Source organism: Puma concolor, chromosome C2 (genome assembly GCF_028749965.1).
Source record: "Puma concolor isolate L17-30 chromosome C2, mPumCon1.1.hap2, whole genome shotgun sequence".
Classification (NCBI taxonomy): Eukaryota; Metazoa; Chordata; class Mammalia; order Carnivora; family Felidae; genus Puma; species Puma concolor.
In genome coordinates, this window is record NC_141675.1 from 118,622,385 (window position 1) to 118,649,364 (window position 26,980).

Sequence of the window (26,980 nt, forward strand, 5' to 3'; positions counted from 1 at the left end):
GTCATAATACCTATTTTAGGGCTGTCTTAATGATTAAATGAGGTCCAGCAAACAGTGAATGATAACGTAGGGGAAAATTCTTTCTAACTAGCACAACTCTGTACGATTATTATTACAATGTTGGGCATGGCACTGAGGCCATATTTAGTTTCGGAATCCCCTGGATTCAACAATTCTTTTATGAAAAATACTGAAGTTCCAACACAACCACAGAAACATCAGCATCATCCTACTACTAACCTACCTCGATAGCAGTGATCCCAGACACCCTCTGTGGCCCATTCCAGTTTTACTCTTAAAACCGGAAGAGGGAAAATCTCGTTTTAATAAAATGGTGCCAATCAAATATGAGGCGGTAGGAGAAAACAGACAACTTTTAATTGTGCACCGGGAAGTTTATGGAACACGCCCACTTAAGTGCTCTCACAAGGCGCCTAACAGGTGGCATAAGTAGCTTTAAAGAAAATGGGGGGGGGGGGGGAGACTCCTCATTTTAGTTTTAGCAACTGAAGAATTGAAGGAAAGAAGGTCATCTAAAGGACCAACAAATAGCCCAGAGGTCGGATCAAACAACAGCAAGCAGGACGACCCGACGTCTCAGGCGCTCCCGTGTGTCCCAACAGAGCAGCAGGTGGGTACCAGGAGCTTTCCAGCAGGGAGTTCGTTCTAGAAGCCTGCAGAACTGTATCCCCCTCCTCCACTTGCCACCTGGTGGGTCCCTGAACTCGTTAAGGGACCGCGCCACTTCTGGACGCCGAGCTGAAAAGACTGGCTGCTAGCGATGGGCGGGGGGGACGGAGATCTCCGGTCAAAGTCTATGGTGCGAGTCTGGACGTACCTGGCGGGTCCCGGGCGCCCGCGCTCTCTGGGCGGGCCCGAGCCCCAGGTGAGGAGAATCCGGGCGGTGAGGAGGTCGCCGCCTCTGCGAGCGCCAGCAGCTCCGCGGCAGCAGGCAGAGGGCGCACGTTTACCTCTCGCCCGCCGGGGTCTCCTGCCCGCGCTCGTTGCGCGTAACTTGGCGCCCTGGTGCTGCTCGCGTCCACCCGCCGCCCGTCCGAGCGCGCGCGGCCCCGCCGCCGGGCGGAAGTCCGCAGCCGCAGGGGCCCCGCGTGCGCCCGCCGCCCGCCGCCCGCCGTCGGCCGGGCCCGCGGGAGGTCCGCGCAGCCTCGCAGCGTTCGGGAAACGGGCTGCGGCCGCCAGGAGCCGAGACGCTCGCGCACAAAGAACCACCGCCCCCCTCCCCCAGAGGGCTGGGGCTGGGGGACGCAGACCCAGAGTTGAGTTTCTATGATTTGATCTTGAAATCCGTGCAGACAGAAAAGGTGATGAATTGTCGGGAGCCCTCGTTTTCCCTCCGCACCCCCGAGCCTGGTCCCGCGGGCGAAATAGTTGGCGGTTTCGAAGCCCTGGCGGTGGGTGTGGTGGCAGCGAGGAGCGCTTGCTCTTCTCTCGGTTGCCACATTGCTGTCACTACCCCCGAAGCCCTGCTGCGTCCTAAAATTTCTCAGAGCACACTTCTGACATGTAATCGGTCCTGTATTATCAAATGTAGGAGGTGTAATGCGAAGGAAAAGAAACGCCGTCATCCCCTCCTGTGGCCACCCCAGTCCCTGGCTAAGATTATTCACAACAGTTTGTTTGTACAGTGCTGCCACTTGTTTCCCCCCTCCTTCCTCGCCTATTATTCTGACTTCACCATGTTGGTTTGGATTATGTGGATTTTCACCCTTTGCTTTGACTGGAACAGCAGGACGTGGTTTAGAAAATGAAGGGAGGGAGGGGGCTGCACACTCAGGGCTTCCAGTTTAATAACATCACTCCAAGTTGGAGGCTTTATTTGTTGAACTGGTTTTGATTCCACCCACCCTCCACATGCATTTGCCCAGGCATCCAAAGGGGGAAGCATTCTTTGGCATACAGTCTTAAAACTTTCCTGGATAAAGTAGTTTCTTCTGGGGGAAAATCAAAAGTTGTGTAAACTTTAGAGGAGAAACAAACAACGCAACCTCCCGCTGCCACCACCCCCCCACGCTTCTTCAGTCTGCAGGTTTTTAGGATTTTAATAAAAATTGATTAGCCAGATGTTTTAAGTGATAAATATTTTCTTTTTAAGCAAAATATTTATATATCAACATTGGTTTTAGAACCTTTGCACGTCTCTACCTCTCCCCATCTTTCTAATCAACTTTTTTGCCTGCAAAGATTTTTTTTTTCTTCTTTGTAATCCACCACACTTTTTATTTCAAAGAAAGCTGATAGGAGGCAAACTAATACTTGCTGACTTTCAGACTTTTCCAAGAGAAAACCTCCTGCCAGATTCCAAGAACTACCTGATACTAGGCGGCTTGTAACAGACCCAAAGAGTAAAATTAAGGGGAGCACATGGTCCCACATCCTGATTCCCACCAGGAGTATCTTCCTAGTTTGATTTGTGGCTTCGAATCCTTTGAATTTTTTAAAAGTCACAACATTACTTTTACTTCTAAAGTTGTTAGGAAAGAATTATCAAAGGTTTCCAAATTTTTGAGAAGCAAATTTCAAGTCCTGGATTTTGGTATACCTGGATGAATACTATAATGAATGTTTCACACCACCAGTCATCCCTTTATTTGAACAATCTGTGGAAAGCTACTTGTCCACTTTGTAAAAGCCCTGCATTGACCCTCCCTGGTGATAAAATCCAGATCTCTTCAAACAACCCAAAAGGGGACACCTGCATCTGTTTTTCTAAATCTTTTATCAAGCAGGAATTAAAAGAAGAGGTTTATTAAATGTTGTAAAGGAAAAGTGTGTATATTAGAAAATAAAGTGGAGGATCTTGACAGAAAATGATTTGTAAAACTTAGTGTTCTTCCAAGATACATATATTTCCTCTTACATCTAGTATTTATGCTGAACAAAATCTTTGGAAATGACTAAAATCAAAGGTAACCCACATCACAGATTTCTTAGTAAGTAAATGTAAAAACTTATCGAGTTTTGATGATTTGTAGAAAGTTTTATTAATATTTTCTTGAAGATTTTATGACTTGGAAAAAGTAACTCTCAAGAACAGTCCTTGCTCTTTCCATTTGCGTTGAAGTTAGTAAATCAAATATACTGTGGAAATATGTTTTGCCTTTAAAAATCCTTTGCATATGTAACTGATTATTTGATATTTAAAAATTGCATAGATTTTATTTCAGAAAAATTCCAAAGTTTCATAAACAATTTTAACATTTAGCGATCTTTATAAAGAAAGTTATAGTGAAGTGAAGGTGGTAAAGAACAAACCAGAATTTGAATATTAACATGCGGATAATATATAAACACGATGAAGAATTTTACCAAACCTTTTCTTTAAAGATAATGTTTCTTTGGAGTCAAGGTGAAACTACTAAATTGTTTACATGAGCAAGTCACAGACCATTATTGTATTCAATTAATTTAAAAAGATCACATGACACTTCCCAACCTCACTAAACCACGTTTAAAAAAATGCCTTTAAGTTTTGATTGTGTACAACATTTTGTTTAAAATTTTTATATTAATTTTCAGTGCTTTTCATTTTTGCTCCCAGTTGTTAGCCTGACAACTTTATATAAATATAACCATGATGTAACACGTGGCAATAGTGTTTTATGTATGTAGTTTCCCTTTTATAGTTCCAGTTGTTTCTGAGTTATAAATACATCCAACTGACCTTAAATCTTAAAACAGGCAGAAAAGCAATATCAACTAGAGTACCAATAATAAAAAAGCATAAAACTGAAATGTTGATAGCTGGTTTGTATTTATACATCTATTGTTATTGCCAGAATATGTATCTTTTAAAAGAAGTGTTAATTGCTCATGTATGACAAGTTTTAGAATGGTGTGATATATGTAACACAAGAGTGAGGAGAATGGGATATTGAAGTGGACATTTTTCTCACTTGGATTGTTATTATCAATATTAGTCTTTGGAAAGATAAAGATTCAGAATGAATTAACTTCATGATAGATTTTGAGAGGTTACAAGAAGTTTCTTTCCGGCACAATCCAAATATCATCGTAGCAGTTCGGGTTGTCAGTAAAAGCTTAAACAAATTTGCTGATAATCCTGTTAATGACCTAGGTCAAGTGTTAACTGTTGTGGGTTATAAAATAGTGAAATTAAGGTTTCTCCTGCCTCCAGGCAAATAGCATAGTTATAACTGTTGGGGGAGGGGGGGGGGTTAGCTATTAGGGGAGCTATTAAATTACAAAAATGTATAATGCATTCAATTATATAGTCTAGTGTGATGAAATGCTATTAAAAGCAAATGTAAACCCTCTTTAAAAAAAAAACCTATGAAGATATGACAGCTTAGTTCTCTATAAAGATTTCAATCACAATGTATTATTGTTTAAGGATGAGTGTTTACATATGAAAAGTGATGCCAATTTATAGTAATTTTTAAAAAGGTAATAATCCGTTATTTAAATGGCTGTCTCAAACATTTGCTTAATATTCAAAAGGAGGCATACAGTGTACATATGCAAATTTTAATTTTAAGCTTTGAACAATCGCATAGTCACCTCTAGTACTTGGGAGATTTACGTTCAGTGAAATACATTTCATAGATATAGTGTCCCAGACACTCCAATAAAAGTCTCCCAAAATAAGTAGCATATAAATATGCAGATTTAATTTTATCCACTCTTACTTTGAAAACTCTGATTTCCAGTGTAAAGAGCTCTATAGATAAACATTAATCTAATTTACAAATGCTTTTGGACAGAAAAATGACTTAATGCATTATGTACTGATGAATAAGCAGCAGTTCATTCTGCCTCAGACTCCTTCAAATGTAGAAAGTGTTTAAAGAGAGTACTTTATCCAATGCTAAAGAGATCGATACTTCACTTTATATCAAATTTTAACCATTTTCCAAAGTTATTTTATTTACCATTATTATCATCCATTTGGGATTACAATAGGGAGCAAACATGAACTTTTAAAATAATGCGTAGTATAGCAATCCAATTTTGCCATGAGTAGTTGATTTCCCATTGGAAGTCTTCTGTTGGCGTGTCATGTAAACAGAGATCTGATAAGATTTTAATAAAGTCCTGTGCAGCGTTAATAAAGTTTCTGTTTAAGTATATAGGCCAATTGTTAAAGTGATCATTGAAATTGTGAATAATCTATTATCATTGAGGAGGCCAGTGATATAAAGTATCACCTGGAGTCATTTTCTTGAAAGCATATTAGAAAGTTATTTGTAACTGGATTAATAAAAGGCAAGTTCAGATTAAACTTTTTCTAAGTTTTTAAAAAATTGCTTTATCAGAGACCCATGGCATTTTAATATTGCTATTTAATTATCAAATCTCAAATTAAAAAAAAATCACACAGGGGCAAGCAATTAACTCAATGGCTTCTGTTTGTTCCCTTTTAGTTCTATCATGCCTAACTCCATAGAAGACTGTGAAAGAAATTCTAGTAAATTTTACTAGTAAATTTCTAGTAAAAGTACAGTAAGTAGACTTTTTAGCATAGTATTTTAAATGCAACCTAGTATTTTATATGTCCATTCTCAAAACTTGTATCAGAAAGCTATATTAGTGAGATTCATTTTATCATTATTATGATATATGAATTTTCAGAAGCATGACTTTCTATTCAAATGACATTGTTAGAAGAATTGCATGGAAATCTTGGCACATACTTGGGTTTTTCACTTTTCATGTTGTTCATCTCAACTATTAAGACCTAAGCTATTACATTAATATTTAAAACTACACTCAAATATTTCTCAAGGTAAATCATTCATTTTAAATTTTGTTCCAGAGCTTCCCTTCATGACCTCAGGAGGGAAAGGAGACACTATCCATAGGACATGATCTGGAAAGAATAATCCCATGAACAATGGATAAACTTTTATCCAAACAAATTAAATGTAATTGTGTCAGTTTTCTGCATCTATTTCCCTTTCTACATACATCCCTGCCAGCATAATATTATATACATTATATATTGAAACATATACAAGGTGTGGCTGAAAGACAATTTACATTTGATTATTCCTGTTTCATTAAATTAATATTCATTAATTTTATATAAGCATGAATAAGTTTAAATAAAGGGTCTTTTTTTCCTCTTGCAATTTACCGAAAGGTTATGTTTTCAACAAAAATACTGACTCTCAGCTCTATCCCTGTGCATTATTAATTCAGCAAAATCCATTATCTAAATAGTTTATAAATATTCCATCTGGAGAAATACAATTATCATAGCAATACGGGAATAATATTACTATACTTCTAGTTATTGTCAATTCTTTAATATCTTCAAAAATTAAGGAGATTAAACAAACACTAATTTTAACTTACTAATATGTTACTCATTATACAAATGATTACTCCTGCCTTTCATTCAATGAAAAATTATTGACTATTACTTTCCAATAAAGATTTTAATTTGATTTGTAAAAAAAAAAAAAAAGTCACTTCTAGGTTATCAGATGATTTTCTTGATCCTTATATTTTAGAATTTTCACTTTCCCAGTTAAAAAAAGACACAGAAAAATTTAATGAAATCTGCCAAATTGATAAAGACAGTCACTAAGGAAAGAACAAAATTAAACTGCTCTATTAGCAATGAAAGTAGGTCAGTAAATATGAGAGGCAGTGTTTAGATTCAATGAAAAGTTTCTAAACATTTTGAGTATTTACTTGTCTTTTTAAAATAATGCATACAACACACAACAGCACTGGCTTGCCAATATATTTTTAGTGGCATAGTATGTAGTGAAGCATTTCACATCAATTTCTCAGTATTACTAAACTGCAAAACAGGTTGCTAAACGTTACTGTTATAAGTTCAAAATGATTAAGAGGCAAAGTTGTAAGTGTTGCTTTAAAGCAATCAATTATTTAGAGAACTTTGTCTTAAGAGTCAGTGATTGTATTCACAAATCATTAGGAATAGATCACAAAAGGTATACATGAAAAAAGCAATGTATCTATCAAATACACAATCTTATAGGAAACATTGGTGTCCTCAATGTTACATGTGCACTTTAGTCCATTGAAAAGGGATGAATGCCCATTAGGAAGAAAATAAATAACCCAACATCAGGAAATGCCATTTGCTGCATATGGACATTATTTCTCTAATTTTCTATTCAGTTATTTACTATACCTACCCAAGAGCTTTTCACTATTCATCAAGTACATTCCCGTATTCGTATATAAACCCTTAAACAAAGAGAATCCAATCTAAGCTTATTGTAATTCCTGCAAATATTACTTATGTTAATGTGGCATATGCTGCTCATTAGAACCTGTACCATAGAGCAAACCATCGCCTGGCGGGATACACATCACTTCACTAAGGCTATTGCAATATAAACACACACACACACACACACACACACACACACACACACACACACACCATCAGCTTCAACAAACTCTGATTTCCCTTTAGTCCATTCATAAATGCCATGATCCTAAGTAGAAACAACCTGTCATTACCTCTGAACATACTAAAGAATCTAGCGAGGAGGGTTGGGTTTTCTTTTAAACTTCTCAGAGTACTACATGGTCATAATTAGAAAATAAAATACTGCCACGGCTATTTGGCAATTAGCATCGTGGGTTGTAAAACTGGAGGATATTTCTTTCTTTCTGCTTAAAATTAGCCAACAAGGTAATTGCTTGAATTGGTATCAGATTAAAAACACATTTTAGGTTTAGGCAATCCAAAATTCTCTCTTAAAGTCTTTTAGAAGACACCGGAAAATAAAAGCACATCTTTAGTTTACTCTCAGAGCAAACTGCTTTATTCTGAGGCACCTTAACGACCTAAAAAGGTTTCAGGGAGAACGTGCTTTGAAGAGCGTTAGCTCTGCGGGGCAGGGCAGTTTGCTCTACCTGGCTTACCTTCATTGGAAGGTTGGAGAATCAGTTCCCCAAAGCAATGGAGAGCGGAGCAGCTGAGAAGGAGGAGGATGGAGAGGTGACAATCCATGTTGCTGGTGCAGAGGGCAGTGAGAGGAGCATATCTCCATGAAGCATGCCACTGATGTGAGGGGGAGCGCTCTGATTGCTGGAGAAGTTACCATGCTCCGCTCGCAGGCTGATGTCAAGTTTGACACTGGAGATAAGGAGGAGTCTGGCTGCCTTTCCTCGAACCTCGCTCAGGGACTTCCCTGGGTCCTAGTGCCGTCGTAAGTGAGCGCTGTAGGGGAAAGAACAGCCCGCCGAGGCTCGCAAACTGCTCTGAAGCACAGAACTGGGGAGCTAGGGGTGGGGCTGGGGGGCGCCGCCAATAGACAGGAAATCCAGAAGTTGTGATGGGGCAGTGGCAGAAAGCAGTGGAAGGGAGGGAAAAACACCCGCTCCTTATGTTCATTGAAAAGCAGCTATTTTATTGTTTGCTATACATGCTCTGTAGGTTAATTCCCTGAAGAAACCAGAAACCCTGATAGGAATGTCATATGGCAGTGTGAGCGAAAAAGAAACTGAAATGTCAGAAGATGTTTGTAGTAAAAGAGCAGGAGCCTTTCATTAAAAAAAAAAAAAAATTAAAGATGATTGTGTAATTCAAAGGAAAATTAGGATTATTCCTTTACTATGTTCAATGTAATCATAACTCTTATGAGTCCTTTGTGGTCCAGAAAGACACTTAGACACACCTCAGATCAGAAAGTCTTTCCAGTTCTACACCAAATGGTATCAGGGCTTTCAATAGATTTGGCACAGGGATTTCAGTGTACATTTGTTGTACTTTAGTTTTCCAAACTGGGGCGTAACCTTCACCATGCTAAGGAAGTGAGCAGACCCAGCCCTAGGAGTGGCTGCTGGGCAGCATTTATTCTTTCTGTGCTGTGGGTGTAAATAAGAGTAATACAAATCAAATCTGAAGTCCTTGGCAACACATCACCACCACCCCCCCCCCCTTCACCATCTATGTTAGGATCTCTGGGATCTGTGAGATAAACATGGCATATTTCACAGTCCCCCATTCAGCTTTTCAGCCACTTGCAATCTGATAATAGCTGGATGTTCTTTTACATTCCAACTCCAATGGCTAAATCATAGTGTCCTTGCACTTGCTCACTTCACACCACGCTTGCCCATGTTGGGCAATACAATCGCAACCGACTTCAGCTGAATAATTTTGTGATTTATATTTGGAGAGCTCTCTTCACTTATCTTTAAAACATCCCCCGGAAAACGATTACTCAAATATCCTCCTCCTCATCTGTCTTTTGCTACTCCAAACAGAACCCGAGACTTCCGTTCTTTGCACAACTCCAGAAAGTAACGATAGGTGGACAATTTTAAGATCAGTGATGAATTTTAGAGCCCTAGGTTGGGGAATCTAAATCTAAATAAGGGTTTGAAAAGACCTCACCAAAACATAGGCCTTCCACAAACGCTATGTTTTTGATGAGGGAACCCCATTTTCACATGAATTGAAATTCAGGGCCTCTGAAGAGAGCTTGTTGGCTGGGATGGGGGGTTGGGAGGTGGGTAGAGGAAGTGACTGGGAGAGTGGCCCTGCTTGCTTTCTATGTATGCCTTGTTACTTTGTATCTCTAACTTCTTCCCACGTTATGTCACCGGAGGCTGTGGAACCCTCTTCAAGTGCCAAGTCTGTCAGAATTGAAAATACTGACAGATATTGAACAGAGGGCTCAGATAATGGTGACTCTGGCATTTTTTTAAAAGTTGCAGCACAACTCGAGTCTTTCCATAAGGCACTGTTCTATTGTTCTAGGACTAGATAAAATTTTCCTGAAACTTGAAAGAAAATAAAGTGTTATTTGGAATGACGACTTATAAATATTTTAGAAAAATACACCCATGTGCTGATAGCCACATACATTGGCTTCCCCTCACACTGCTTCTCTCTTCACAATTAACTACTGTCACTGTGGAAAGAGGCCTTCATGTTTGAGGGAAGCTACGATAGTGTGAAAATACGTAAAAAGCAATTATAATGTAATTGCAGGAATATAATATAAACAATGTAAGATCTCTCAATTATAGACTCTCTAAGTCAAGAGACATCAAAGAGTTTCCACAGTCTGAGTGGCATTCTGGATAGATGTATAAAAGAGTGACATCAGCAAACAGAGGGAACATTAAATTTGGCCAAAGATAAGAGCAAAGGCTAGAGGAGAAGGCAGCTATTTCAAGGAAGCCCGCATGGAGAAAGTAATATTTGAGGTAGATCTTGTAGGATGATTAGGAGCTCAGTAATTGCAACAGTGGATCAGAAGGCAGTGCAGACAGGCAGGTATAACATAAACAAACAATAATAGTTTCCAACTAAGGGCAAGAGAACGCAGCTGGCACATAGAGAACATAGAACATGCATAGAACATAGAGAATGTATGATACAAAAAGGGTTAGGATACAAGGAAGTAAAGGGTGGGGACAGAGTGCTGGGAGATGGTCTCCAAAAGGCAGACTGGAAACTGTAGAAACTCTTATGCCACATGTCAGTGATTTTACAGTGTATCCTAGACAAAGGAGAGACACCAAAAGTATTTCAGCAAGTAATAACTTATCCTATCTGGGTTTCAGGAAGAAATGCTCTTGATAGCACAGAGCAGAGTGTCTCCACCTGTGGTATATGGACCACCTGCTATGGAAGTATCTGTAATGCTTTTTAAAACTGCATAACCCAGGGTGTCTGGGTGGCTCAGTCGGTTAAGCATCCAATTTCGGCTCAGGTCACCGTCTCCCGGTGCGTGAGTTTGAGCCCCTTGTTGGGCTCTGTGTTGACAGCTCAGAGCTTCGATTCTGTGCTTCCCTCTTTCTTTGCCCCTCCTCTGCTCTCTCTCTCTCTCTCTCAAAAATAAATAAACATTAAAAAAATTTTAAATAATAAAAAGTGCATATCCCTTCTGCCCACCACAGACTTACTGAACTGAACCTCTGAGGTTGGGACCCACGAACTGCAACTTGACAAGCTCTTCAGTTGATCCTTGTGGTGATCCTGACATTTGAGAACCACTGCTGAACGTGAAAGAGGGAAAATCAGAGTCCAAATGGTGAGATCTGAGGGAATTTTAGAATAAAACTAGGGGTACCTGGGTGGCTCAGTTGGTTGAGCCTCTGACTTTGGCTCAGGTCATGATCAGGTCATGATCAGTTTGTGAGTTAAAGCCCCACATCGGGCTCTCTGCTGTCAGCACAGAGCCTGCTTTGGATTCTCTCTCTCTCTCTCTCTCTCTCTCTCTCTCTCTCTCTCTCCCTTAAAAACAAATAAACATTTAAAAACATAATAATAAAAGTAAAACTAAAGTAACATGGAACTGAAGTACAATCTAACAAAAAGAACGAAAATACAAGATGAAATTAAGATACATGTCTGAGGTAAAACAAACACTATTCCCCAAGGAAAAGCTGAATTTTGGGTTTGAGGAAGAGGGAGATGACAGATATCTGCAATATTTAGTTCACCTGAATACCGAAACTAGTATTTCAGTTCAACAGAATGTGAATGCCGACCACGTACCTGATTGTGTGTTAGACACTGAGGGTAAAAACATGAAAAAGACCTTGTCCCTGCCCTTTAAATAATTTAGAATCACATGATAGCAAGTGTTACATACAAGTAGAATATTTTCACAGTGTGGGGGAGAAGAGTCCTGAGAAGATGAGAAGAGAGAATAAGCGTAAAAAGCATGCTTTGGGAAGGAAATGACACATACCTCTAATACTGGAGCATAGATTTTGAGGTGGGGTGAGGGGATATGAAGAGAGGAGACAGGAAGAATAGGAAAGTGTAAGGTTATAAAGAATTTTGTGAACTCTTCTAAGGAGCTTGGACTTGAAGGTGATGTAGAGACCTATTCATTTTGCATTTTAAGAAGATCATTTTGGCATACTTAAATCCAGAGAGTAGAATGGAAGCGAAAACACCAATTAGGAGCCAAGAGACCAATTAGGATCCCTCTGCAACAGCATAGCCAATATCATGTGGAGATAGCAGTGGGGCTCTTGAATCAGACTAACCCTAACATGGCCCTTGCTCTGTCACCCTTAGTAAAACTCTAATAATAACAGATCCTATTTGATAGGGATGTTGTAAGGATTAGATAAGCTTTAGGATGGTACAGAGAAAGTCTAAGCCTAGTGCCTGACATATTAAAAGCATTCCATACATTTTTTATCTATATCTAGCAGAGAGATCTAGAAGGTCCGATCCTGAGCAGGCACACAAATATAAGTAGGGGAAATTGGCATAACTTCATAATTATTGATTATGAGAAATGAAGTGGATACAATCATCTGGGAGGCCTCTCAATCTGTGGCTTGAGTGAAGAGGCAGTCAGCAATACAAAATCAAAGAAGATTGGCGTGGGTACAACAATTTGTATTTTGGGTGTATTTTACATCAAGTGGCTCGCGGGAAAACCAGGAATAGATGAAAAATTAGGAGACAAAGACCTTCACTGGTGCTGTTCCTTTGGGAATAATTTCATTTACAAATAATAACTATTTAAAAAAAAGTAAGTAGGTTCCTCCATATAAGCAAAGTGTTGACAGAAGGATCAGTTGGCCAAGGATGAAACCCTAGCATATACCAATATTTAAAGGACAGGCAGAAATAGAGCAGAACAAAGAACCGGAAGAGATTAGCATATTATTAAAACTTTTTAAGAGTTTCACAAAGAATTCATGGTCAACAGTGCCTGCAAGGAACATATTCAATAAGATACTGACTGAAGAATAACAGTTGGATTTGACAGCTGAAGGTTTTGATGACTTGGATGGTAGCAGTTCTAGAGGAGTAATGAGTCTGCTGCACGTAGATTGAGCTAAAGGAGTACATGGAAAGAGAGGAAGTAGAAATAGTAAATGTACTACTTAGAAAGTAAACTTAGAGGAGAAGGCATGCCTAAATGAGGAAAAAGCAAAGGGTAATGAGAATATTAAAAAATGGGACGGGCTTGGGGCGCCTGGGTGGCTCAGGGCAGCTCGGTTAAGGGTTCCACTTTTTTTTTTAATGTTTACTTATGTTTGAGACAGATAGAGACAGAGCATGAACAGGGGAGGGGAAGAGAGAGAGGGAGACACAGAATCCGAAGCAGGCTTCAGGCTCTGAGCTGTCAGCACAGAGCCAGACGCTGGGCTTGAACTCACAAACTGAGAGATCGTGACCTGGGCCGAAATCCCACACTCAACCGACTGAGCCACCCAAGCACCCCAAGGGTCCCACTCTTGATTTCAGCTCAGGTCATGATCTCACGGTTTGTGAGTTCCAACCCCACATCCCTTGGGCTCTGTGCTGACAACGCGGAGCCTGCCTGAGACTATCTTTCTCCTTCTCTCTGCCCTTCCCTCGCTCACACTCTTTCTCCTTCTCTCAAATTCAATAAATAAACATTTTTTTTAAATGTTAAAAAATGCAAGAGGATTGTAAGATATCTCCCTTATGTGCTTAGTTGACGAGTGATACAATTATTGATGAGGAATTTCGTGGCTCAAATTGGGGATATGGAGTAAAGGTGAGAAAATAACAGCCTCTGTTTAGGACATGGCAAGATGCAAAGGTAGATATTCAAGCCAGGAGTAAGATAGAAAATAAGAAGCCCAGAAGGGAGGGGAGGTTAGACACTGTAAGTTAAACAATGATTAGTGAATTGGTAGTAGCTTAATCCACTGGAATAGATGAAATTGTCCAGAAAGGTCATAAACAGCAGGGGAGAATCAATTCTGTCAAATAAAATATTCAAAAGGCAGACGGAGGGTGTATAATTATCAGAATTAATTGAGTAGGAGTAAATGTTATAAAAGAAAGGTAAGGAAAGAATGGGTTGGAGATGACAAGAAAAATGAAAATTTCAGGAGAGAATCAACAGCAACAACAGTAAGATTTTTTCCCATTAATGGAAAGACCAAAGGACTGGGAATCCCTACCCAAAAAAGTTCACACTTGGAGCTGCAAAATTCTTTAGAGCTTATCATTTTACAGTTAGAGAAAGACTAAAACATTACTGACTTCATTATGTTCCTGCAGTCAAAGGCAACAATAAGGAAAGTGTCTGAGAGCCCTTGCCAGGATGCAAAGAAAACATTAGAAAAAATACTTATGAGGAACTTTATGGGAAAACTTCCATTACCTAAGTGTTTGAGGGTTATTGGAACAGAATAATCCAAGAAAACTTCACGAAGGGTTGTGATTTTTTGGGACAGTTACTAAATTTTGGACTTGAAAATAGTCGCAGTGGGCTGCACAAATCAATTTGCTGTATTTTAACCAATATCCACCGAATTAGCATATCTCAAATTTAAACATAGAGGTTTATGCAATCAATATAAAAATTAGCATGCCTGAATTCATTGAAAAATGCTAATTGTAAATTAGAAGGATTTCACTCAATTGTTATAAAGCATCAAAAGAAAAATAAAGAAAAAAGAAAAAAAGATCACATATGTGGCTTGCTAGGATTGACCAATGCTGTTTAAAACATACGCTTACACTCACTTTTATAACTACCTCTGAAACATTTCTCTACTTTAAAAAACAAACTTTAGTACTACCATTACTTCCTAGTCTTCCATTTCCCTTGCCAAAAACCAGTCAAAACAAGCCAAGAGTTCATCTTAAAATCTAAGGAAAACATCCCAAAGCTCTGAGAAAACTCTGAGCAAGAGCACAGGGGGCTTGAGGTGGTTGAGGGACAAGGGAGCATTTGGCTGAAGCAGAACCTACATCATCGTCCTTGTAAGCCCATTTTGGGACTTAACCATATATATTTACACACACTTATACGTTCATAAACATATATACACTCACATTCACACGTGCACACGCACGAAGGAAATGGTGTATTGATGCTCTATCCAGCCAAGTTTTCTAGAGCAGGAGGTCTCAATCTTTAACATACAGAAGATTGGGGAGCTTGTACAAATGCAGACTCTGATTTTGGAAATCAAGCACAGGACCTGAGATTATGCATTCCCTCAAGTTCCTACGCCCTGTCTTCTGCAGGTCTGACAACACTTTGTACGGCAGAGTTCTAGAATATGTAGATCTTGTTTGGAAAATTAGTATAAATATGTGTATACGTATATTTAAATATAAGCATGAACATATCAAAAAGTCAGATGGTTGGGGCGCCCGGGTGGCTCAGTCGGTTAAGCATCCGACTTCGGCTCAGGTCATGATCTCACGGTCCGTGAGTTCGAGCCCCACGTCGGGCTCTGTGCTGACAGCTCAGAGCCTGGAGCCTGTTTCAAATTCTGTGTCTCCCTCTTTCTGACCCTCCCCCATTCATGCTCTGTCTCTCTCTGTCTCAAAAATAAATAAACGTTAAAAAAAATTTTTTTAAGTCAGATGGCAAAAATACAGGAATACGTGGCCCAATAGGTTCAACTTCATCTCCCAATAAATTTCAAGATAAACCTAATGCTCCCACAAAGTAGTTAAATAATACTGTAGTATCCTAAATCCCTCTCTTCTTGAAGGTAAGTAGTCAAGACTAATTCACCATTATTGTTAACTCTTAGTTCACTTTTATCTAGATCACTCTTGTAATCATTTTATAATATACCTATCTTCATTGTTATTGAACTCTTTCAAGGGTATGAATTGTCTGCCCAATATTTTAAGTTCTTAAATGACAAAGTAAATATCAAACATTATCTAGAAGAGAGAAGACACTGTTCAACACAATAGTATATAATAGTCTCTTTCATTTTACTTCACATATGTTGAATATGTGATAATTACAGTTTGATAATTTCTCAACATATGCATTGAGGCCAAATTTAAACTATCCGAGGGGTTTGCAAAGCTTAACAAGCATAAGAAAACCATTGTAAAAATAAACCCATGACTTAATACGAAATGAATTTGTGTTTACAAGTATTAGGACATTTATCTAAAGATGAAAAAGTAATGTCCCTCATTTTTAATGGATTAATTTTAATTACAAACGAGCATTTTAATTTTCTTGATATACTGATATGTAGTTTGGTAAAACAAGTAATAGAAATATAGTTTATCGATTGAAGAGAGTATTTTAATGATGTCATATATGTGTACATATGTGTGTGTGTCTGTATGTGTGTGTGTGTGTGTGTGTGTGTGTGTGTGTGTAAGTTATAATTATGGCTCAGGTAAAAATGTAAGTGCAACCAGAGCATTTTTTTAACCAAAAGCAAAATTTGATAAAGGGTTATTGACTATTCTATATAGAAGTATTTTGAGAACACATGGCTTCAATTTTGTTTCTCAAGTATCTTGTAAGCCTGAACATAAAATAGAATTACTCAATACAGAAAAATTAACTGATTATGTGCTTGTCTAACCATAGTCGTCAATTCAGCTGGGAACCGGAAAAATAATCCATATTAAGTCATAGGGATCTTATATTCAACAGTGTCAAACATTTGCGATTTTTCACGGATGCTCTGGTTTCCACAAGTGCCCAAATAACCTCACCTGCTATTCCAATTTGTCTCCTCAACTGTGCTATGGGTCAGTGATTCCTATTATGTCACATCAATACAGTGGTTAAATAATGATAAATAATTTAAAATGTGACAGGTAATCCACATCTTAATGTCAGTCATCTTTACCCATGCAGTATTTCCCAAATTAAAATGGAAGCTACTTCTGTTTTAAACTCTAGGTTTTTAGATATCCAAACATATTTCTTTAAATTAAAAAATACATATTTTACATATTTATTTGAAGCTCCAAAGAACTTAATTTTAAAACTGAATCAAAGTAAAAGGGATGGCTTCTAAAACATTTAATTACAAATATACTAATGACATACGTTTTCTTCTAGAAAAATAAGAGACCCTCCTCCAGTTCTTAATTATGGCAATGAAAGTATTCAAAATATGCATGTTGTATTCTCATTATTCCAAGGGTACTCACTTAGCCATTTCTATTACTTAGTTGGGGCTTAAATATTCAAGAGTTATTTTTTGAAGCACTCATACAATCAAAGCCCCAACTAAAAACGTGAGTCTTTTTTAAATTCACCTTAGAGTACAGTAAATTTACAAGTCAAGTTCACATATAGGAAATCTGCCTGTTGTTGGTACGTCACATCGAAACACACGAAGGAGTGATAATCATCTGCCAGCACTCACTTCGCTCCATTTCATGAAAGATTTTTTAGTCAAGCCTCTGGCTTAGGAAATTGCTATAGGTCATGCACTCCACTAGAGGGCTCTGCAGAAGCAGTGGCCACCGCAGCTGAGGATTCAGGTGTTCCGACCAGCTCCTTGACAAAAAAGCAGAGGTTTTCACAGGAATTAGCACAACTTTATTTTTAGGTTTAGTTTGATTAGTTTCCTGATTGGTAGTAATTACGGAGGGTTATGGATGCTTACGTGTGAGTTTTATATGATCATATAACATGATTTTACTTACTGTATCTGGACCCTATGATAAATTCATCATAACCCTAAAGAATCAAGAAAACAAAGTTTCACATTTAATTTCTGCTCCAGATAAATCTACTCATTTCTACACTAAAAGATGCTGAGACGAGTGACACAATTTCTTCTTCTTTTTTTAATGTTTATTTAATTTTGAGAAAGAGAGACAGAGCGTGAGTGGAGAAGGAGCAGAGAGCGAGGGAGCCACAGAATCCAAAGCGGGCTCCAGGCTCTGAGCTGTCAGTACAGAGCCCCATGCGGGGTTCATACTTGTGAACAGTGATATCATGACCTGAGCCAGAGTCGGATGCTTAATCGACTGAGCCATCTATTATTCTTTACCATTCTCTCTTCTATGCAGTTTCCTCATTAAATTTCTCCATTAAAATGGATAATGAGAATGCATGTAAGATATACAACATATACAAATTATATGAATCAGTAAAATGTACTGAAAAAACTAAGGGAATATGATAAAAATGACAATGAAACAGGATCTCCAAAATGGATAGTCGTCTGTATGGCGCATATGGCGGACAGAAGATGGGCTCATCTGTAGTATTTATGGAAAAGGTATTGCAGAGAGCAACGACTATAGCAAACGCTGAATAATTTTGTTTTAGCACTCGAAGTATAAAGGCTTGCATCTTCAAGAACAGATCAAAATAAAAATGTATAGACCACATGTCCAAATCCTTTTTGGGCAACAATATACCTGATGTTCCTGTGGAATATGTCTAGCTCCCAACAGTAAAAGTGACTCACTCCATCATGATTCTCAAGAGAGACATGATACACTCTTTGAAGGAATGTAGAAAATTATTTATTTGTAATTTTTTGAAGTTTATTTATTTATTTTGAGAGAGAGAGAGAGAGAAGGAAAGAGTGCATGCCCCTGCACAGGCGTGATTTGGAGAGGGGAAGAGAAAGAGGGAGAGAGAGAATCCGAAGCAGGCTCCACACTGCTAGCATGGAGACCTACTCGGGGCTCAAACTCACGGACTGTGAGACCATGACCTGAACTAAAACCAAGAGTCAGAGGCTTAACTGACTGAGCCACCCGGTCACACGGATACAGGTACAGAAAATTCTTGTGGGGATGAGCTTTTTCACTGGAGGAAAACATGCCTAACTCAGAAATATGAACTTTTCTACCTTTACTGTAAAAAACATGAATTATCTATTTTTAATACACTTCAGAGTGAAAGTTGGTACAACCTCCACAATATATAACAATGTCCTTGTTTTAGAGTCTTCTAACTTAGAACTATATTCGATGGGGTGGTGGAGACCCTTCATTGATGGAATGATATGCCAAACCTAAGAAACACCATACTATATTATGACAAGCCTGATGAAGTCCAGAATACTACATTGTTCAAAATAAAATGATGTCTACGAATGCTAAGTAGCCTACAGACCACCTGTAACCAACATTTGAGCCTGCCAAAAGATGAGTTCATCCAAAACACTGTGCAATTAGCAAATAAAATATAAATTCCAGGAGAGCAAGGATTTTGGTCTGTTTTGTTCACTGTTCACTCTAGAACAGTACTGGCACATTGTAGGTCTGCAATCAATATTTTTTGAATGAATGAAAATATAATTCACATTCATGCAATATACTTAAAGTTTTGTTTTTTTATTGTTCTGCTTTGTCCTTTTTGTTTGGATTCATTTTATGTCAGACTTCAACATTCTACCTAGTAACTTGATTTGTTAATTTTCCTTTTCAAATTGTTTAACATAGCCCCAGAAATGAAGGCAGAAGTTACTCACATAGCAGTGAATTAGTAAAACTTATTCTATTCTATTTGAATAAATTAATACATTTGCATTTTTAATAGATAATTAGACTAGCAATCATATAATCCTACCCCATTAAAAACATAAACAACTGGATTGACTAGACAATATTAAGGGGTATTTAATTGAACCATTGAACCCAGAGACAGAGATCCAGAACAACTTTCTTGAGGCAGCCAATAAATGAACAGCAAAAACCTTTTTCTGTATATTGTTTCAATTTATATAACAATATTTATGTTAACTTTATTATCATTTGTAATAAATTGATTTTATACAAAGAATTCAAAGTATGATAGAAGCAAGATAAAACTGTCTTTTAGCAAAACAGTGCAGATATTTCAATCTATAAAATTATTCTCTTTATTTTTAGTTTTTAAAATTTCAAATTCTCAAAATACAATGTTTTACTTTGTGGGTTTCCCCCAAAATAGGAAGAAGGGCATTCTTATAGCTTTAAATTCCCAAGAAGTCAAGCCACACAGTCAGAGATCTCTAGGCCTCATGTTTGAATAAACAATAAGAAAATAACTATTAGGTATGAATATTTGAAAAGACTGCTGAAGAAATCAACGATTATTATCCAAAGTTCAAGTTTTAGACTTCCTCAAAAAAGCATTTAGTGTCCATAAAGTTTAATTTATATTTTAAATGAATTGTGCCACATGAAGTGATCTTCATTTTACAGGCATCACTATTTAGCAAAGAAGCAATTTTTTTTTTTATTTGCTAAGTAACTCAGTGTGGAATAGAATACTGGTTTCAAAAGAGGGCCTGATAGGCAGCTATGAGATTTAAAGTTTTTATTTGTCTTCAGGACAAGCATATTAGAGAAAAAGCTAGTGCCCCTCAAATCCCTCTATGTTGTTCTATACATCGTTCAGCTCATATCTAGTATACAGTCTTTTATTTGTTTAGTTTATTTTCCTCATCAATGTACAACTAACTGAATATCCTTAGGTAGCCACTTACATTTTTTATCAGTCTTAAGACTGTAAGGAAAAGAACCTAGAGGAAAATGTTAATGCATTATTCATGAGATTAAAAAATAAAAACACTAGACTCTTCCTTTTTGTTTGTACATTTAGTTATCCAAGAATTTAAGAATAAACAGGGTTAGCTTTGGGTGAAGAAAATCTTCCTAGTAGGGTGAAAAACAGAAGTGAGCCTGTTTAACACAGTTTCTGAGAGAGGTTATTATAGAGGGGTTTTCCAACTTGGAAAAAATGAGTATTTCCTTGGATGCTTCTTTGCTTTATGGAGCATTGAAGCCCTAGAATTAAGACAGTGAATAATGTTTCAGTATGACTTCCTACACTGAGAAATTCTTCAAAGCAATCTTAGGCCGTGGAAATCTTGAAACATATTTCAGCAGGTTATATTGCAATAGAATAAATAGAAAAATTATGAAGGGAAAAGAAAAAGGTATAGAAAATTCATAATATCCCCTAAATCATTTTAACATCCGAAATAGGTTCTAGTACCTATTTTTGCTCAATAATACTCTAGAAAGCTGCAAGTTCTTGGAGAAATAGGGTAAATGTAATTTTAAGTGACAGAAACCATGATTCAATCTACTTGATCAAGACACCACTTTCTTATGCTGTGTGTGTGAGCACTTAATACATATTTGGAAATGCCTACATGATCTCATCTTGAGACTTTTTCAAAAGGTTTTCCTAAGAACAAATTTTTCATCTGCATTTTTTTACTGATCAATTGGCAAATCAGCTTGCATACTTGGGAAGGAAGGCTAATAATGTTGTAGAACTTTGTCTCACTGCTTGCTAATGAATGGTTTCCAGGGGAAGGCCGGACTGGGTAATTAAGCGATGATGGGCAGCAACTAGAACAAGAAGTGAAGATGAGAGTAAGTGTTCAAGCTCAGGACATACAGAAGGCATGAACTCTAACGCTAATTCGATAATAGGCCACAATTAAAGATCAATAGACATAGTTTATTTGTAATTTATATGGAGTCATTTTTTTTCTAGTGCTTAGTGATCCTGTATTTTTCTTCCATGCAAATAAACATGGCAAGTGAGGTAAAGTGAAAGTAAAATGCAATAAAATATTACAAAGGTGAAAGAATACAGACACAGGCACATCCCCCCCTTTGATGGTTATAACCACCTATTTTAGTGGCTTTAACTAAAGCTATTTTCCTAATAACAGTAATGTGATTAAGAAGAACTACATTTTTCTTCATGAGTTTTAGAATTCCAGAAATTAAGTCCTTTAAAATGTAAATTTAAAAAGCACAAACTGAAGATAAATATTAGGAAAATATGATGATTAGTTAAATATGCATATTTGCCATTTGAAATTATATTATTAATTTACATTTCTTACTGAGCTTTTGAAAACAGCTAAATTGGATCAAAAATATATAATATGAAATATATTAATTTAGAAAATTGACAGACAGTGTATCCACGGTTTGGGGAAGAGAGCCAGCATGTCAGCTACACTCCTCCAAAGATATTTCTACCGGAAAATAGAGAGCTAGCATTTTCACAAGCAAAAATGTCCCCAGGAAAACTGTGTAATTGAAATACACTACTTAACAATTTCCATGAAAGGACCCATAAGTGGCAATTTCAATATTTGAGCTAAGTCTCACTTCAACTAGAGAAAAAAATTTATAACAAAAAAATGTTAGAACATGTATTATGGAATGAAATATCCAGGACCACCTACTATATAAATTCATATATGTGGTAACTATAACCACTAGCTAAAATGATTTGTCTCCTACCAATAGCAACATTTAATTTCAGACTCTTGGCTATAATCAAAAATTCACTGCAATGTCATGAATGGAGTTCATCAGCTATCACTTGTCTGCAGAGTTTCACTGTTTACAAAAGATATCTAAAATATTGTGAAAACATTGACACTGTACTTAGTAAGAGAAAGAGAAAATTCTTGTCGTTAATCAGAACCTACAAGTTCCCTCTAACCAGGGTAAACAGGTTAATTTCGTACAGTGACATGAACTCCAAGGAGATTTAAGAGCAACATGTTTATCTAAGGGAAAGATGACAACCACTTGAATGTAGTGATTAAAATGTGGACTCCAAGATTACTTAAAGCGCATGTGAACATACACAAAACCCTTTAGATTATTTTTTAATAGCGGGTATCAAGGAGAAATAATTATTTTTGTCATATTATGACTGTTATACCACTAGAAAGAAAAGATTGAGAATACTACAGGCTAAAACTGAAAAGGATTTTTTCTCCCTCTATTACATTTTACAGACCCAATTTATTTGAGTATATTATTGTGGTTGTGAAAATCAGGTTATATACTTTAGATAGGATTTTACAATGGTACCAAGTTATTTAATTTGAATGAAGACTTTAGAAACAGGATTTCTTTTTGAATGTGAATATAAACCCCTAGTAATCACATGAAAGTATTTTTTTGAAAATATTTTGATATTAATAACTAATTTGGTTTATTGTCTTTAATCCAGAAATTAATACGTGAATAATGGTCAAAATATTTACACTCTCCCAAATTTTTGAGTGAAGGAAAACACAAAAGTTTACTTAAAGTTAATATTGCAAAGGCCACCTGGGTGGATCAGTCAGGTAAACTTCTGACTCTTGGTTTTGGCTCAGGGCATCATCTCAGGGTTCATGGGTTCAAACCCTGCATAGGGCTCTGCACTGACAGTTCAGAACCTGATTGGGATTTTCTCTCTCTCCTTCTCTTTCTGCCCCTCCCCCACTTTCTCTCTTAAATTAAATTAAAATACAGTAACTTTCCAGAGATGAATAAAACCTATGATTTAATAGAAAGAGCCTGGGGCGCCTGGGTGGCTCAGTCGGTTAAGCGTCCAACTTCAACTCAGGTCACGATTTCGCAGTCTGTGAGTTCGAGCCACGTCGGGCCCTGGGCTGATGGCTCAGAGCCTGGAGCCTGCTTCGGATTCTGTGTCTCCCTCTCTCTCTGACCCTCCCCCGTTAATGCTCTGTCTCTCTCTGTCTCAAAAATAAGTAAACGTTAAAAAAAAATTTAATAGAAAGAGCCTGATTCTGAGAAGTATTTGTCTCACTTCTGGCCAAACCGGGTGCATAATCCTAAACAAGGGTCTCTGTTTTTTTACTGCTTAATCTGCAAAATACATTTTTTTTTTTTTTTTTTGGCCAATGATTTGTAAGGTCTTCTATAGCTTTAACATTATAAAGAAAATCAAAGTAAAATTACCTTTTAATGTACTACACTATTTTATTTTACAATGTCTATTTCACCTAGACATTGTACTATTGGCAATACTAACTGACATGCTGAAATAAGTAATCTCAATAGTAATATATTTGCCTGGATTGCCAGAGTATATTGATATTAATGTGTATTTTATCATTTTGTTTTTCTTTAAAACTACAGCTTCAAATACTACTAGATTAACAAGAAATGCCTAAGTTATTGGTTATCTTCTCCCATCTGATCCCAAGAAGCCAGGCAAGCAGCTCATTAGATGAGTCTCTTCAGAAAAAACATGACAAGGGTAAGGGACATATTGAAAGGGACATAGAAATTCCTTGGATCTTCGCCCACCCTACTACCTCTCTCATATCAACATGACTTAAAAGTAGTATTTGAACAAAGGAATATTTCTCTTCTATATACAATGTTTGGTTTTTACAGAATGTAAGGGGAAAAGACCCTAAAAGATGCCTTAACTTACATCTACCAGTTTTGTTTGTTCTTTTGTATGTATACATTTATATCGTTTTGATATTTTAAATAAATCAAAATCCATCAGGCTCTTAACCTTACAGTGATTTTTGAACATGTTATTACCAACATTATAAAATCATATTCATAGTTACATCAACATTGAGTCCTGTGAACATATACTTTGATGATTTATATTTTTCCATTTAAAAAATTGCTTTTATTTAGTTATAATTTTCATTTTGTATAATCATTATGCATTTATATTTTCATTATGTAAATGCATTTGAATCTTGGCTGGTATATATACCTGTGAAACATCCCGACAAACACGATGTAGAATATTTCTATAATCCCCAAAACTGTTCTGTCTGTTCACATTCCATGCTGTTTCTCAGCCCCAGACAAACCATTGATCTACTCTTAATTACAATCCATTAGTTTGTATTTTCCAAAATTTTAATTGAATGAAGTCTTACAGTATGTACTATTTTGCGTCTGACTTTCTTCATGTAGCGAAATAAGTTTCAGATCATCTATGTTGTTGTATACATCAGTAGTCTGTTTCTTTCTGTTGCTGAGAATTATTCCATTACACAGATGTAACTTTTTTAAACTCATTTACCTCTGAATAGACATTTGTTTTCCCCCCCACTTTTTAGCTATTGTGAGTAAATTTGCTATAGAAATTCACATATCAACATATGTGAATATGTGAATATTTTTATTTCTAATGGGTAAATACCTAGAAATGAAATGACTAGATCATAAGGTTGGTTGTATTTTAAACAATTAAATTAACTTTCTGATTTCGCAACAACAGTGTATGTGAGATCCAGTTGTTCAAAACCCTTGTTCATACTTTACATTTTAATTTAGCCATTCTAATGGAAAGTAGTGATTTCTCCCTGTGGTTTTTGTTTGCACTTACCCTGATGATTAAGGCATCTTCTTGATGTTATGCATCTTTTCATGTGATTGTTGACCATTTTGTGTATCTTCTTTTGTAACATGCATTCAACTCTTTAACCTATTTTTTAATTAATTGTCTGCGTATTATTGGGTTATAAAGATTAAGTATATTTTCTGAATAGAAATTCTTCATAAGATAAATGTATTATGAATATTGTCTCATCCTTTGGTTTACCTTTTTGTTGTCTTAGTATTGTGCTTTAAAATATAAAAGTTTTTAGTTTCTATAAAGTCCAGTTTATAATCTTTTTTCCTTTAGATATTATATTTCTGTGTCCTATCTAAGCAGGTTTTGTCTCCTTCAAAGTGGCAAACTTAACTTCTATGTTTTTTTCTAGATGTTTTGTAATTCTAGCTTTTCTATTTAAGTATTTGACTGATTTGGAGCTAATTTAGGTATGCGGTGTGAAACACAGTTAAATGTTCACTTTTTTCCTGTATGAATAGCCAATCATTCTAGCACTATTTGTTCAAAGACTTTCTTTACTCATTGAATTGTTTTGACATGTTTGTCAAAAACAATATAGCTTGTATGTGTAGATCTATTTCTAGATTCTGTATTCTGTTTCATTGATCTATCTATATGTCTATCATTTCACCAATACCACACTATCTTGATTAGTAGAGATATAGATAAAGTCTTAAGATTAGATTGACCTATAATTTAGTTCTCCCTTCTAAACATCGCTTTGGCTTTTCTAGGTCATTTGCATTTACATATATAATTTTGCATTAGATTTACAATTTCTGTGAAAAAATGTTCTAAGAATATCTTTGAGATTGCAATTAGTGAAGAATTGCTATTTTGAAAATATTGAGTCTTTTATATAAAATGAACATTATATATTTTCATTTACTGATATCTTCTGTAATCTCTACTAGCAATGTTTTATAATTTTTGGTGCAGATACTTTGCACATCTTCTGTTATATTTGTTCCTGTGTTTTATGTGTTTTGATGCTATTTCAGATTCCATTTTCCTATTTTTTGCTGCCAGTGTGTAAATATATAATTAATCAATTGTGTTGACCTTTATCTTTCAATGTTGATAAATTCACTTATTAGTTCTAGCAGTGCTGTATATTCCTTAAGATTTTCTATGAAACAATCTGAGCATGTCTGAACAGAGACAGTTTACCTTTTTCTCTTTAATCTTTATGTATTTATTTTTATTTTATTGCAATGACTGGGACCTTCAGTACAATGTTGAAAAAAAAGTGATGAGAGCATCCATTCTTGTCTTCCTTATCTTGTAGGGGAAGCATTTAGTATATCACTATGTTGGTCAGAATAGTTCAGAGAAACGTAACTAATAGAGCGTGTATGTGTGTACACACACACACACACACACACACCCCAGAACTATATATATATATATATATATATATATATATATGGAACTTGCTGTGGAACAAGAAGAGCCAATGTTGCAGATAAGGTCTGAAGGCAGTCTACTGGAGAATTGTCTCTTAATTAGAGGAGGCTGGTCTTTTTTGTTCTATTCAGGCCTTCAACTGTTTGGATGAGGCCCATCGTGTCATGGAGAGCAAAGTGTTTTACTCAAAATCCATGAATTTAAATGTTCATCTCATCCAAAAACATCCACCTAAACACCCAGAATAATATTTGACCAAATGTGTGGGTATCCTGTGGCTCAGCCAAGTTGACACATAAATTAGTCATTATAATCACATTAATTACGATGTTGGCTGAAGACTTTTTGGGAAGAGCTTTTTCATGAATAAATGCTGAAGGTTGTCGAATCCTTTTTCTGCTTCCTTTCAAAGAATCATATGGTCTTCATCCTTCATTCTGATATGATGAATTACAGTGACTGTTTTTGAATGTTAAATTTGTATTCCTAGGATATACCCTACATAGTTGTAGTCCATTATCTTTTAATATATATTGTATTCAATTGTTAATATTTTGTTAATTATTTTTCCATATATGTTCACAAAAGATATGAATCTGTAATTTTTAGACTTTGGCATTAGGACAATGCTAGCCTGATAAAATGAGTCAGAAATTCTTTCCTCCTTCTCTTTTTGACAGTGTTTATGTGCAATTTTTTGAATGTTTAATAGAAATTGCCAATAAAATCATCTGGGCCTAGAGATATCTTCTCAGGAAAGCTTC

The 26,980-nt window shown here is 36.5% G+C and overlaps 1 protein-coding gene and 1 long non-coding RNA gene across 4 annotated transcripts in view; one reads left to right on the forward strand and one right to left on the reverse strand.

The window, feature by feature from the left end:
* EPHA3 (EPH receptor A3) overlaps nucleotides 1–8,172 on the reverse strand; it is a 360,579-nt gene extending 352,407 nt beyond the window's left edge. The window contains exon 1 of one of the 3 annotated variants that reach the window (XM_086675678.1): nucleotides 7,891–8,172. In XM_086675678.1, coding sequence (XP_086531804.1) covers nucleotides 7,891–7,978 — 88 coding nt within the window. In that variant the 5' untranslated portion in view covers nucleotides 7,979–8,172. Of the gene's footprint in view, nucleotides 1–838; nucleotides 983–7,890 lie in introns of those variants that run through there. The other 2 variants (XM_025913295.2, XM_086675679.1) reach the window with 2 other exon arrangements.
* On the forward strand, nucleotides 34–18,885 carry LOC147577505 (uncharacterized). The gene is made up of 3 exons (XR_015240353.1): nucleotides 34–631; nucleotides 10,882–11,015; nucleotides 18,626–18,885. It is a non-coding gene; the product is annotated as an uncharacterized LOC147577505 (long non-coding RNA).
* The last annotated feature ends 8,095 nt before the right edge of the window (nucleotides 18,886–26,980 follow it).